The sequence below is a fragment of the Manacus vitellinus genome, unplaced genomic scaffold (genome assembly GCF_001715985.3).
Source record: "Manacus vitellinus isolate BGI_N305 unplaced genomic scaffold, ASM171598v3 scaffold_0_pilon, whole genome shotgun sequence".
Taxonomy (NCBI): domain Eukaryota; kingdom Metazoa; phylum Chordata; class Aves; order Passeriformes; family Pipridae; genus Manacus; species Manacus vitellinus.
Genome location: NW_021938789.1, coordinates 39,931,763 through 39,946,433, shown reverse-complemented (window position 1 = coordinate 39,946,433; position 14,671 = coordinate 39,931,763). Strand labels below are relative to the sequence as shown.

Sequence of the window (14,671 nt, the reverse complement as noted above, 5' to 3'; positions counted from 1 at the left end):
TGCAGAGAATTCCAACACAGTTCTGCATCAACATTAGGTATTTCAGGACACTGTTGATGGGTCTCAGATATAAAGAATCAACTTTTCTTCTTAATATGTTAATAATAATTTATTTCAGTTTGTCATCTTGTGGTAAGAAACACTGCCAAACAGGAGCCGACTGTTGTCTTCAAAGAGTTCTTGTCAGATCAAGCACTGAAACCTTGACCACTTCATAGAAATGTGCAGCACAGTATTTCAAAGAACCATCTTTGTTCTTATCTCACAGAGAGAGATTTAGAGTCAGTCAACAGCAACATTTTCATTTAAAAACAAACAAGAAAAAAATTATCAGGCCAGTCCACGAGTTTATTTGAACATAGCTAAAGTCCTTGAAGTCTCTCACAAGATGGCAGAGGCTCTTCGCAAGGATATGAAGGGAGCTATAAAACCTCTACACAGTACTGGAATTCCCAGCAGCTACTCATATCGCTCACAAATGGTGGCAACATTTATATATAAAGAAACACTATTATAAAAAAAAAATACATCTAAGACTATTACAACTGGTAGTTTAGGAAAAAAAATTCAACTAGGTTTATTTTCTTAATGTTTAACATAAATATAGTTGCAACTTGATCTTGAGTTGACAGTGATTGTCGCAGCCAAGGTAAGGATTGAACACTATCTATGCAAACAAAAACTCACTATACATTATACAAGTTATTTCTGCCATGAGGGATGCCTTCCCTCTCAAATCTTTGGCCTCCTATTACCAATCTCTCCCAAAAGCAGAAGCAATGTAGCATTGTTGCTCTCTATTCATTCAAGGTAGTGGGTTTCTTTGGAGGGGAAGATGCTGTGGGAACATCCAGGGAAAAATGGGGTTTATTCCAGAACTTAAACATCGAGAGTTATTTGCTACAAAGTGCTCTGACAAATGCTGTCTGAGCTCCTCAACTCCACTCTCCAAATAACACCCACCTCCAAATTTGCATTTCTGGAGCTGACAATCAGAGAAGCTGCCCAACTGCTCCCACTGGAAAGGCAGCTAATGACCATCGCAAGAGTGCACAGATGAGACCTGGAGGGCTTTGCTTCTTCCCTGCTGGTTTGGATTTTGTTTACACTTTGCCACGGGTTGGCTACAAGCAGTAAGTATGCAATCTCTCTTGTGTGTGTGTGCTAGAAATTACATCCTTTTAGAATTACAAACTCCCAGTACAACATGTAGACCTGAGGTGACAATCTTACATGTTTCTCCCTGCACAGAAGCAGGAGGATGATTTTATTAAATGCAACTTGAATGAATAAGGAGCAGAAATCCCTAGTTTTTTTAATGTCAGGTTTGTTGCTTACCAGTTGATTTATCTGTATTTGTTTGATGGGGTTTTTCTGTGTATGAAATGTTAGATTATATCACTGCTACTATTTTGTTTTTTTTAAGCTTGTGATGTTTGACCGCTGTCCACCACAGAAATGAATAGGGAAGGGGAAAAAAATAATCATCTGGACTTGCAGAATGTGTGAACTGTTTACACGGAGAGTGATTATTTTCCTGTCCAAATTATTAATCAGAATTTATTACTCTGTATGTGTATTCAAAATATCAGAAGTGGCATTTCCATGATAGAATAAATCTCATTAAAAAGTGTTTTGAAATTGCATTGGTATCCTTTTGCTCAAGGACTATACAATTTTAAAGCCAGTTAAAAATATATAGCCAAGCAGATCGTAATTTCAGCAACTTCATGCACGACTAATCACAATCCAGGAAAATAAGAAAAATCTGCAGTAAGAAGCATCACAGAAAACTGCCACAGAAAACTGTCCCGTGGTAAGCAACAAGTCTGAATGTTTCCAAATAAAAAAAAACTTACATACAAAACCAAACATGCATATATAAAGTGTACATGTTCTGCACAAGCACTATTCCTAAAGGATTAAACTGCATAGGTAAAAATCAAAAACAATGTGCAACATTATTAAGCCCTTAAAGCACAATCCAAAAAAAAAGCAGAAAGTAAAAATAAAAAACTTGTTCCCCCACAACAAAGCCAATTACATATCAGTGATTAAGATATTAATCAAGACAGAGGTTCTCCAATCAAAAGTTGGAAGGACTGCTCTCAAATTTTGGCTTATCATTCACGCTTAGGGGACCTGAAATGTATGTTCATAATTGTAATTAGCTTAAACAGTTATGTTCATCACTAGCCAACTTTGATTTCTTTTACAAAGTGCTCTTTATGTAATAGAAGCTATATTCCTGGTAGAAAAACCATCAAATAGTTTAATACTTTGAACTTCAAGACACATCGAAAAGAGCTAAAAAAAATGGGGAAGGGAAGAGGGAACAGAGTTGGCTGCTAGAACAAAAACAACTAATGCCAGTGGCTCTATGAACATGCAACTTGTGTATTGCTAGCTCCAGTCTTGTTCCTAAAACTCAGTTTATAAAAGAACTGCATATGCTAATAGACTAGAAGCTTATGCTCACTTTACAGGACAGAACCTCATACCACCTACCTGCCTTCTCTAATTAAGAGATCCAATAGTTAATGAGTTCACCATTACACACAAACTTGTCAAAAATATTTTCAACTTACAAAAAAAAAAAAAACAAAACAAAACAAAAAAGAAACCAACACAGACACTAAAGGAAACCATGCTTAAAAAAAATCTACAATTCTGTACATAAGCTGTGTAAGATCTTACAAAAGAAGATTCTCCAAACAACCACTATTTCTATTCCTGCCCTTTTGCTGCCTTCTCAAGATAATACACATTAACTAGGTGCCGGTTGAGGTGCTTGCTGTATTCACCTTCTTTTTTAAATGAGCGGTCACAGAAAATGCACACATAGTTCTCCCTGGTCTCTGTGGTGTCTGGAGCTCCTTGTGATGTCTTTGGACTTGTTTCCTCTTGTACAGAGCGAGCACCATTTAACCCCGAGTCATCGCTTCCTTCTGATATGTTGTCACTTATGTCGCTGCCTTCATGGCTGTGGATGCCCTCATCCTCATCCATTTCCTGAGATTCATTCACTGCTGTGTTATCCCGAGATAAGGCCAGAGCTACTTTAGGGTTCTGTGTACACCTTTCTGGAGGCATGGGTGCTGGCACAGCATCTCCTGTTGGCTCTGTCGCTGGCAGGCACGTCTTGGTCAGGTCCATCAGGTCTGAGTTGCTCACAGGTTCTGCCACAAAGGTTTCCTCTGGCTCCTTCTCAGGTGCCAGATCTGGTACCACATCCATGAGCACATCCAAGCTTTTTTCAGAAGACACTGCATGGGAAGATTCCTCAGAGCAAGTGTCTTCCCCTTTGTTGGCCTGTCTCTCCTCCTCTTTTGCATCAATAGTGTCTTCGCTCTCTCCTGCTGCAGCAGGCATTTCTTGGTCCTCTACCTCAACTTCTGTGTTTGCATCCTGAACTGGCAGACAAAGCTGCTCTGGATCTTGGATGCAGTCTCCTTTGGGATCAGTGCTCTCCCCCTTGAGAGCATGATCACCATTGTTGTTTAAGGCCACTGTCTCAGAGGGATCTTGCTCCTTCTGGTTACTGCCCTCAGTGTCCGGCTTCACGCATCCATCATCTTCTGTGATATGATGCTCATCCAGCATCTCCTTTTCCTCGATCTTTTCCTGGTTGAGTTTACTGCTTTTTTTACTGTGCTTAATTTTCAGAGCTTTCTTTTTTCTATTTTTCTTAAGGCAAAAAGTTTGCTTTTTAGGCTCCTCCTCTGGTACAACATCACTTTTTTGAGCTTCCTGGCAGTCTCTGGGTTTAGCTTCCACTTTCTTTTTCTTTTTTGTTACTAGTGAGGTATCATTTGCTGGGTCTTGCTTTGAGGAAGTTGCTTCAGTCTCTGCCTTTCTTTTGACCTTCTTTGTTTTACACGTTTTCTCAGTACTCTTCTCAGTTTTAATATCCATCTCCCTGTTTTCTGAAGCTGATTTCCGACTTCTGGTTGTCACCTGGCCTGCAGAAACATTGCTTGTTGATTTCTTTTCCTTTGCCAAATTATCTTTTTTCTCCACCTTCACAATTTTCTCAGTTTTCTTTGCAGCTGCATCCCCTTTTGTTGGTTCCTTCTCCACTTTGTCATTAACGCTCTCAGAAAAGTCAGCTTCACTCTTTTTAGTCCGTAGCTTCACCTTTGAAACATCCATGGTGATGTCAGCACAATCGGGATGCCTGGATTTGATGTGGTACTGCAGGTTACATTTTTTAGATGCTGCATAATCACAAACAGGACAGAGGAACTGGCGCGGATTGACGTGGAGCTCAACGTGCTTTTTGAAATTGCTGCGGTCAGCCGTTTTGTAGTTACAGTGCGGGCAAATCAGAGGCTTTGGCCCATTGTGAACTTGCCTTGCATGACGAGTTACTTCATGCTGGTTTGAGGCCACATAGCTGCACTGATCACATTTGAATGGTTTCTCACCTAGGGAAGGAAGGACGGAAGGGAATGATGGTGATTACTAAGTATGGGGGTTGGGGAGCATTCACTTCCCACGAATACAGATAAAGAAATATGAAACTCAAAAAGGATAAAAAAAAATTATCCATGCGCCTTTAAAATTAAGCGAAGTCAACATAAGAAATCCACAAGTCACAAACACATTCACAGGACACTAAGAACAAAATACAAGAAAAGAAAGAAGGGGTGAGGGTTGGGAGGAAGGGGATCCAAAACCAAACAAGCAGTAACAACGTCACAGGTTCTGGCTAGGCATACATACCGGCAGAGATCTCTCTACAGTAATATTAGCAAATGGAATCCATACCCAACTGGTCCATTGAATGCATTGTAGAAAAATGGAAATGTAACATTTGATAAATAGCAGTTTCACACAAACGTTTCAAAAAAGTCCAACTTTACACAGATTTAGCATATTTCATGTTTGCATTGAAAAGGAAATGAGGGAAAAGAAGCTAGCAAAAACCTAAGCACATGAAAGGGGTGCCCAGATGATCTTTACCTCTGAAAAAGTTCAGTTCACTGTTTTGGTGTCTCAAGCACATGATGTATTGGCTGCAGGTTACTCTTGGCAAGCCAACCAAATGCAGACTGAAGCCATCATCTCAATACTGAAATCCGCATTTACAGTTGTGCAACAACTCTTGTAGAAGTGTTCTGCTTAGTGCATGCTGCTGCAGCAGAAGTGGCTTTTCACTTACACATCAAAGCAAATAGGAAAAACACTTCTAGTGCAACAACCCAAGCCCAGAAATAGTCTGAGAGCATGTGTGAATTCAGCTGAGGAATTTGGGATGCTTCTGAGGTCTGAACCAGCATCTCAAAAGTGACCCACAGAACTCATGCCTGCCACTTCTTCAATAAGCTGAAAATCCACTCCAGTCCCTTCTGCTCATGGTACAATAGTGCTTCTCCCACCCCTGCAACCTGCTGCCCTGGCACTGCCCATACTCAAGCTGGTCCTCCAGAGCATAACTGAGGAAACCAGACAGCCTGCAGTGAAGATATGGTGCCTGTTCATGCGTTAACCACATAGTTGATCTGCAACACCCTCAAAAACTCTAGAAAAGGCTGTGCTGCCTCCCTGGCAGGAGGGGGTCATTTGTTTAAGAGTCCAGATCACTTCATGTCTGCCTGCAGCATCTCTTTATTATTTAAATAAGAGCCAGTTTGTTTCCCTCCCTCCCCACTTTATGTCCTTCCTTTTTCCCCTCACTTTCTGGTGACATTTTCCACAAGTTTAAGCTTGATGTGCTTATTGCTCATCCTGCATCCAAGTATGGAGCCTTACCACCTACACTTCAAGGCACAATTCTGTGTTACATGCAGTGAGGACAAGAGCAGCCTGTGTCTTATATACACACAAACAAGCTGTTTTAAGTACACAGAGTGCTCAGAGGTAGCTGCAACAAGGTAACTCAAAGACAGTGTGTGAAGACTTTGTCCATCACCTCTAAATCCAGGGGATTTATTGCACAACTGAAAAGGACATGTACCAACATGGCTGCAAAACCAGCTGTGAATTAGGCTTTAAACCACTGTCATTTGCTGTCTGACGTAGGAAGAAAGCTATGGCACCAGCTGGCCTTAAAAGGTCAGCCTGTGAACTGCAGGAGTCCAGAAATTGCCACAGAAAAGGTTCAGCTGCCTGGGCAATGCAGCAAAACATGCAATAGAATTTAGAAGAGCTAATAATACAACATCCCTGATAGCAAAAGTCATGCCCTCCATCCCAGACCTTTGAGGTAAGGGTCACAGGCAGATCCTACTCCTTATCTCCTTCAGATTTGAGACTTCCTTGCACAGAACAAGGGCAGAGTAATACATTCCTGAGATGGTTTTCAGGTTCAGTATTGACCAAACTGTTTGCAAATTCCATTTGGCTGAACCAGAGTTTCAGCCAAAAATGGTTTTCATTTCTGGAAGCAGAATACTGCATTCACAAAATTCTCAAACCAAAACAATGACATGTCATTTTAAAGTTGGCTATTTTTAATGGCTCCAAGTCCCCCCCCTCCACTACAGTTAAAATTGCCTGCATCCTGCTTTCAATTAAAAGCCACATCTATTGAAATTGAAACAATTACTGTTCAGGAGATCTTCACTCCTGTTTGCTAGCATTAGGAATTCACCCAGGTCTGGTCAATTTACATTTCAGCAAACCAAAAGCACAGGCTGAGATCTACCTAAACTCCCCTGCAAGAGTGATAAAGAACAACTGTGCTTGTGTCTGTGGTGTTACAACTCACAAAAATGCTGCAAGAGAACTAGAACAGATGTTTGTAACACCACCAGTAACGGGAAATAAAGGCTAGTGAAAACTGCTAATTTGGCTTTTAGTGCCAAAGTCACTTGTGAACAACCTCTGAGTTTGCTTTTTCTCCTCTGTGTCTCCTTGACATAAGCAGACACTAATTTACATCACCGCAGAACCCCTGGATGAGATGAAATCCCAGACATCATAGAGAAGACTCTCAGCTACTCAAAATTTTCCCAGCTTCACTGATTTGAACTCAGTTATGGCAGCAGACAAAAGACAAGAATTTGTTCCTATATCATCACAATGCTGTATTTATTACTAGATTACTAGGACCACTAGAGCAGCCCTATGAACCTCAGAATACATCTTGGAAAGTAAAAGGGAAAGAAAAAGATATATTCCTGTCATCACTTTTATTAATGACTTAGCATTTCCTTAGTAAGTAGAGACATTAAAAGAGGAGCTAAAACTCAGGCTGTACTGAATGAGATGGCATCTCACACAGAACTGGGCAGCCTGCTCTAGGTGAACTGGGTGACCTCCAGAGGTCCTTTCCAACTTCAACCATGCTGTGATACTGTGAACCATCCCCTTTTCCTCAGTCCCGCTGCTGCCACGCCTTACCAACCTGAGTGGGTGCGCATGTGCCTGGTTAAATGGGTCTTCTGAGAGCTGGAGTAGGGACACATAGCACACTGATAGGGTCGCTCTCCTGCAAAAACAAATGGTAAATTAGTTACTGAAACACAGCAGATTCCCAAATCTGGTTACCAACCCACACAGGTGAGGCTGTCACAGCCCCTCAAGTTGTATTTGAGGGCACGTTATCTCTCAGCAAAGGGAAACAGTGAGAATCACATACCCGAGCTGGACCAGCACAATGTGTCCTGCCCTATGAACGAGGATAATAAAAAGGCAGAATATGAGAGAGGCACATCCTAATGTCCATCTGGGGTCAACAGTGACCTCGGACAAAAGGTGATGAGGACAGACACCTTTAAGAAGCCTTAAGCCACCAGATCTGACTTTCCTACAGCATTTTCTCCCAGCACTCAGAAGATGCACAAAAGATACAGATCCTGTAAGAAACCAGGTATGTTCTTGATTCACATAACACCTTACCTGAAATCTCAGTGTTTAATTTGGATTAAGATGGGGCATAACCATCCATTCAGCATGGATGTGCATTTCCCAGAACATGTGCGCAGATAGAGACCAGGTCTCTACTTTCAAAGTTTTACTGGCAGAGTGAAACTAGCTTGCAGCATGGAAAACCATGATGCCCTGCTCAGTGAAACTATGCTGCTAGCAAAAGCTACCAAAAGTGTAGCAGCAACGTTTATTTTGAAGACTCAAAACCATCTGCCTGAAGACTTATTGGTTTTGGAGAACTAATGGAAACTAACCTGTCATAAATTATATCTCCACAAGAGAGAATTAGCTTGTAATTGTAGCTAAAAATTATATCAAGTACAATGATACTTGAAAATCCTTTTCAAGTGAAGACAAGCTCCAAACAAAGGCAGATAGTTTTAGAATTAACATCTGTAGGCAGGTCCAGATAAGTAACAGGGCTGTTTGCCTCAAACTACTAGTACAGCCCAGAGATCTAGGCGGCCTCATCTCCACCAGAAGTTGTAAAAACATTTTTCAGTCTCAGGTGGACACTCTCAACAAGAAGAGAGGAAGGAAGCTGAAAAGGGAAAAGGAAGTTACTTGGTTGTAATATTTATTCAAGTCATAGTCAGAATTACACTACACCATTTTGCTAAATTTGCTACATATGAAGCATACAACCAAGGTGCTCTACAAATCATGGAGACCTGGACATCAGCAAAAGCAAAAGCCCTGCACACAAACCGTGTGTTCCACTTACAGAGGTATAGCTCTATCTGCAGCATGTGAGGCTCCACTGCTGGCCTGTGCCAAACAGCAGCAGAAGAGGTCTTTGTAATGCAGATTAATCCCACATTTCTTCTCCCATCAAACATTTATCGTTCTTGATTAAATCAGCAGTTTAAAGTTAAATTCACCCTAACAACAACTCCCCTTCCTTTCCAACTAAAACAAGGTAGGAGATTGGTGCAATACACACAATTAAGATTAAGTCATGTATAAGGGAGGGTTAGTCCTTTTGTTATAAAGAAATGGTTTTGTTTTTACATGACTCCTTACAATTAGAAAATATGAGGCCAAAGGTCCTGGAATATTCAGTCATATCTTCTTTCCATTACCTGAAATTTCACTTCTGTAAAGTTACCTACAACATTAGGAATGTGGAAAAGGCTTTTACTTCCATACCCTTTTTTACATAGGGCACAGCAACAAAACATACTATTTATGTACGATGAACGCAACCAGTTTAAAACGTGTTATTCCCACTTGAGAATTAAATGCATGACTACATTGTAAAGGCTGTTTTATAAAATACTATTCCCCAAAGGATTTGTATTGTAATTTAACAAGCTCATTCATTGCATGCAAACAAGCCACCAAAAAAACCTCTCCAGAAGACACTTACAGAATAAGCCCCAAACTAGCAAAAGCTTAAGCATGCACTTAACTTTATGCAAATGAACAGGCAGACTGACATCAGTGAACAAGTTTAAGACCATCTTGTTGAGGAAACTATCCAATCTCCATTCAGGAGACTCTCTGGCAGTCACACTCCCAAGGCCAGACTGCTGGGACTGAAGGCCCTTCACAGCAGGCAGATCCAGTGAGCCAATGGGTGCCCCGCTTGGCTCCCAACACACCCCACTCTCACAGTCAAACCAGGTTTCTTTAACAGTCAGACCCCAGGTTTCCCATAGGAGAGTCTCAGCAGTAACACAGCAACAGTCCAAGCTGGTGCCTCCAAGAAGGACCCCCAGCAATTGAATCTCTGGGCTTTTATACCCGCATGCAAGTCTCGCTTTTCCTCCCGGGTCTTCTGCTCCTGTTGAGCCCTTCCGTGCCCATCCACCTCGGTGGAATCACCCGTTTTCGTCTCCTTAGCTATCCAAAAGGTTGGCAGTTCATGGCTCCTGCTGTGTCTCTCAGTGTCTATTCACCTGACTGGCCTCACCAGTAAAGGGTTGGCTCTGTGGGCTCCCACCCTGAGCTCAATCTGCATCTCAAACTGCAGCCTGCAAACCAAGCTACCTCCTCCAAATGTAATCCTCAACGATCTCTTTATAAAGCCTTTTTTACAATGCCATTAGAGCTTCTGTCTGCTTGAAACGAAACTGCTTCCATCAAACTTCCAACACAGTGGCAAGCAAGAAAGATCCCCTATGACAACCAAAATGTAAAAAACCCCACAACAACAACAACAACAAAAAAGTCCAAAGCTAGATGCAGAACACTGTGACTGCCTGAAGCAGATGTCTTATTCATAGAGCCTTGCAGATTACTTTCAATGAAGTTTTCTAGAAATTGCTTCTAACAAGTAAAACAGGAGAAAAAGGAAGAGAACAATGCTGCACTGTCTTCCACATAGTACAGCTCCAGGATCAGCAGCAGGTAAATCAAGTCAAAACTTGGTCTAAAAGGTCTAACAAGCACAAATGAGCCCAGGTAGGCCTGTCCCTGACACAAAGAGTCCTTTCTGCCCGAACAGCAGAGGGATTGCCCGAACACCTCCACCACCCACTCCTGGGCAGCAGACAGGCTCTTCCAGATGTAGCTTTCCCAGGTGACAAGTTTATGACCGTCTGTAGAGTCCTTGAAACACTCCTTTGCCCAAGGTCCCCCACATTTGTCAGCAGCCTGCCACACAAGCACTGTCACAAGCTGCAAGGTGTCTTCCAGGACAGGGCGGATTCATGGACACCTGCTTTTCAACACGGATGCAAGCAACAGGCAAGCAGATAACCTCTGCCTGCCTTCCCGCAGTCCCCAAACATGCAGAGGAGAGGTATTTTTCCCAACCACTGAAGGTACTAGCATACAGCCCCCTTCCCTGCTCCTGGCCATGTGCTCTGGCATTTCCATGCGTCCCTATTAAGTCGATTCAGTTCACTAACCAGCAGAAAACCAACCTGAAGAAGAGAAAGGGAGTATTGCTGCCATTTTAGTGAGCTGAATCAACCAGTCCCAGGACATGGGGAGAAAATCGAGACTGCCTTTCTCCAGCAGCAAAGGCAGAGCATTTGATCCTGTGAAACTCCACTCTGTACAGTCAGTGTTTCAGAAAACTGTATGGCTCTAACACAGCAGAATCCAATTATCTGCAAGAAGGCATTCTCCCACACACAAAAAAAGTCTGGCAAAGCACAAAAAATAGGAGAGAAAGATTAAGTGTTTATCCAAAATTATCTAACTTCTCAGCAATCAGGAAACCAAAAGAAACAAGCAATTCCAACTCTCTTAACATTCTGAACCCATAAAATAGGAAGAAAACTATGTATGTATCCCATTCATTTTTTCCCAATAAATATTTTTCTTAAGTTTTAAATGAAAACTATAATCCAAAGCTATTTTAGTATCATTCAGTTTTTATTAAATTCAGTATTGTTATGTGAACAGTCTGTAAATACTTTTGCCTATAAAATATCTGTATGTGTTTTTTCAAGTTTTTTGGGGCAGAGATTGTTTGGGGGGTTTTTGTGCACTGTGGTTTTGTTTTCGTTTTTTAAGGCAACTTATTACACATTAATATCAGCAAAAACTTTTAGCTTGGTGTATAAATATACCTGCCATGAGCTTATCCATTCTTCTAATACTCTTCCTTTAGTTTTAATTCTCCCCCACAAAATCAATGTTACTGGGAACGGGGCACATTGCTAAATCATTCTACTAACATATTTGAAGCTTTTTATCTGAAAGACATTAACTATGTAGTTATGAAGTAGCAAAGAAACACCTACTAGGGTAGCTCACTTCAGCTTAATTAAAATAATAAAAAGACACAGCAAACCAAAGAATCAGAAACCTTGACTGTATCCCTGTTTTTAAAGGAGAAACAAGGAACTGGATTTTTTTAAAATTTTAATACAGTTCACTGGTAAATTGTTCAAATGCAAGGATAACAAGAGCGCTTCCTCGGTAAACATGTTTTCATGTTCCTGTAAAACTCAACATGTTAGTTCCTGTAAAACTCAACAAATGATTTCAGAGATCAGAAAGGGGGACCTAATGTCATGTACAAACACATGCAGGGATGAATTTAAAGTCGAGACAAATGTAAACCAGACAGAAACCCAGCATTGGTTCACATGTGGCCATGAGTTCCCCACATGATTCATTTGAGTTTTTTCCCTATTATTTTGCCATTTTCACCCGATCTCTTTCCTGTTACCTCCTACAATACACACAAAGAAAATGAACTGGAGGATAAACCACACCATTTTGCTAATGTCTCTCACCATAATCTTTGTTTACTTGTTTAGGAAAAAAATATTTATACAAGACTGATTTTTAAGCTGATGGTATCCTCTGAACAACATCACTCAATTATTGTTAAGAGAATAATATGTCTTAAAGTACTAAAAATGCTAGCAGACTCTTCCAGCCCTAAAACGAGCTGAGGAACACAAACTTCTGCACACTTAAGCTCAAGCCCAGCCCCAAGGCCTCTGGAGTGCTCATCCCTTCCAGACAGCTGCAGACAACTAAACCGAAGCCTCCAAACCATTTATGTCACTGCTGTAACAAAACATGATTTTAAAGGAGAAATTCCCCAGTGTTTTGCTCAGCCGGCATAATCTACAATAAAGGGGATCCAAGTCAGGTCAGTATGCTGGAGGATGGCTAGCAAGTCTGCCTTCTCCTCAGAAAAGGCCTGACATGGTGGAAATAAAAGCTTCTAAGAAGCTGCAAGGAAGGTCTGAACTGCTTTCCCACTTCCACAAAAGGGATCAGGAAGCAAAGCATCTCATGGCCCAAAGAGGTGAGACGACCATGATGTCCCCTCCTAGAAGGGAGTTTTGTTAAGCCTCAGGACTCCCCATGTGAGAGGCCGGTGAGGCTCTCTGATGCAAAGCAAGGTATTTCCTAAGTCACTTGCGGTCCCAGCTCACAGGACAGCAGCAACAGTGAAGGTCTTCTGATTCCACTTGGTATAAACCAGAGAAAAAGGGGGCCTCACACTGTTCCTTCCAATTACAAATCGAGGTTAGGATAAGTCAGGAAATCGGGCCAAGGACTCCCTCGTAGGCTTCCTATAGGGCAACAGAAGTGTGTGTCTACTTCTGGCTACTGCAATGATGTAGGCCCCAGAAAAAATGAAGCCCCTGTACATTAAAATGAATTAATTCACTACTCTTCTTCTGACTTTGTAGATGCTGGAGGGCTCCTCTGCATTTGAGTATCAGATCTTTCTTCTCTGTAATTACACCATAGTCAAGTTTCAGCTCAGTCTGAAAGCATCATTTTCAAAACTACCTATCGGATTTAGGCACCTTCTGTCAACCAGTTTGTTTTGGTTTTAGAGTATATCAGTTTTTGGTGTTGTAGACCCTGGCAATCATCACAGGCACACTTTGTCATGCCCTCTTCAACAAACAGACTCATAATTACTAAACAAGATGCTCTTAATCTCCTCCTGGGTACCTGACATTTCCTCAGTCTTCTAGGATTGCAGACTGGAGCTCAAACCGAATTCCACAAGTCTATAACCTGCTGGCACCAAGACAGAGTTTGTTCCATCAGGGTGGAACAAACTTTGCAAACAGAAGACTCTGCTTGCTTCATTCATCACAGATTTCTCAGTAGTCTTACTGTACTTCAATCAAAAAAAGATTAAAGACTTACCTGTGTGAGTCCGAATATGCTGAATATAATTGTTCTTCCTATCTGAAAAATAGGAGCACTCTGAGCAGGTATACACTTTCCTGGGAAAATGATTTCTAAGGTGTTTCTTCCAGTGATATTCACTGACAGTAGTGTAAGTGCATATGGTACACTTGTAGACTCTCTCATTTTCCCCTGCTTTGTTGTGGTGCTTCAAGTGAGCCAGATAGTGATCATATCTGTTAGTGTTATAGCCACATCGATCACAACGGATTGGGCCCTTAGAGAAATCCACCTCTTCTGCAGTGCAAGAATCAGACTCTTTCACCTGTGCTTGCTTTTCTGCATTTTCTTCCACAAAGAATTTCTTAGCACTGTGAACCCTGATATGATGCACAAACTCCTCTTCGGATTCTGCCTCATACTGGCAAGGCTTACAACGGAATGGCTTGCTCTTCAAGCTCTTACACTTGTCCTCTGTGCTTTCTGGAGTACATGGTGCTTCCAATGACACCTCTTTGTCCACACTGGGCGTCTTAGGAGGGGAACAAGCAGCTGGACCTTGGCTTTCCACACTAGGAACCTCAAGGGAGCTTAATTCCACACTTTCAGGTGCCTCACGGTCACTCTCCGCAGCCTGGGTATCTTCCATACCATCTGCGTCACTATCTGAGAAGTTACTGTCCTCCACCGTTGTCAGTTCTGCCATCTGTCTCTCTTCTCCAACCAGGTAATCACAGCAGTTGCCATTAACTTCTCCTGTTAAGGCCACATTTGCCAACATAATAAGCTGAGGAGCTGCCAGCTCAGCTTTAGAAAGGTCCTGTAAGTCATACATGTCACTGGACAATGCCATGCCAATACCAGTACTGCCAGGAAAGAGGCTGTTCCCACCAGACTGTCCCAGCACTTGAGTTGCCATGGCAGTAATTCTGTCGGAAAAGAAAAGAACACCTGTAAGCACCTGAGTGCGGAAAAGCCTCCTCTGCTATGTACTGTCCAAGTAGCCCTCCAGGGAACATCAGACCATCAGAGTTTTTTGCTGAGGCGCTGGGGCAGCGGGAAGCAGAACCCGGGGTGAGGCTGCCACAGACCTCACTCGGCCTCGGGGAAGGTGGGGGGTCTCGTTCCTCGCCCAAAGGGGCTGTTTGGCTCTTCCCTACGGGTGGTACAACATCCCACCGTGTGGAGGACGGGTGGGGGGCGCTGACAGCGGGGGCCCAGGGCCGAGGCC

General features: G+C 42.2%; 1 protein-coding gene across 1 annotated transcript; it reads right to left on the bottom strand.

Moving 5' to 3' along the window:
- Window positions 1–327: 327 nt before the first annotated feature.
- REST (RE1 silencing transcription factor) lies at window positions 328–14,359 on the bottom strand. The gene is made up of 3 exons (XM_008933172.3): window positions 13,459–14,359; window positions 7,352–7,435; window positions 328–4,427 (listed from the first exon to the last, which is right to left on the bottom strand). Exons 1-3 carry the CDS (start codon window positions 14,357–14,359, stop codon window positions 2,728–2,730), a joined length of 2,685 nt encoding a protein of 894 aa, XP_008931420.2. The 3' UTR covers window positions 328–2,727.
- Window positions 14,360–14,671: the final 312 nt, after the last annotated feature.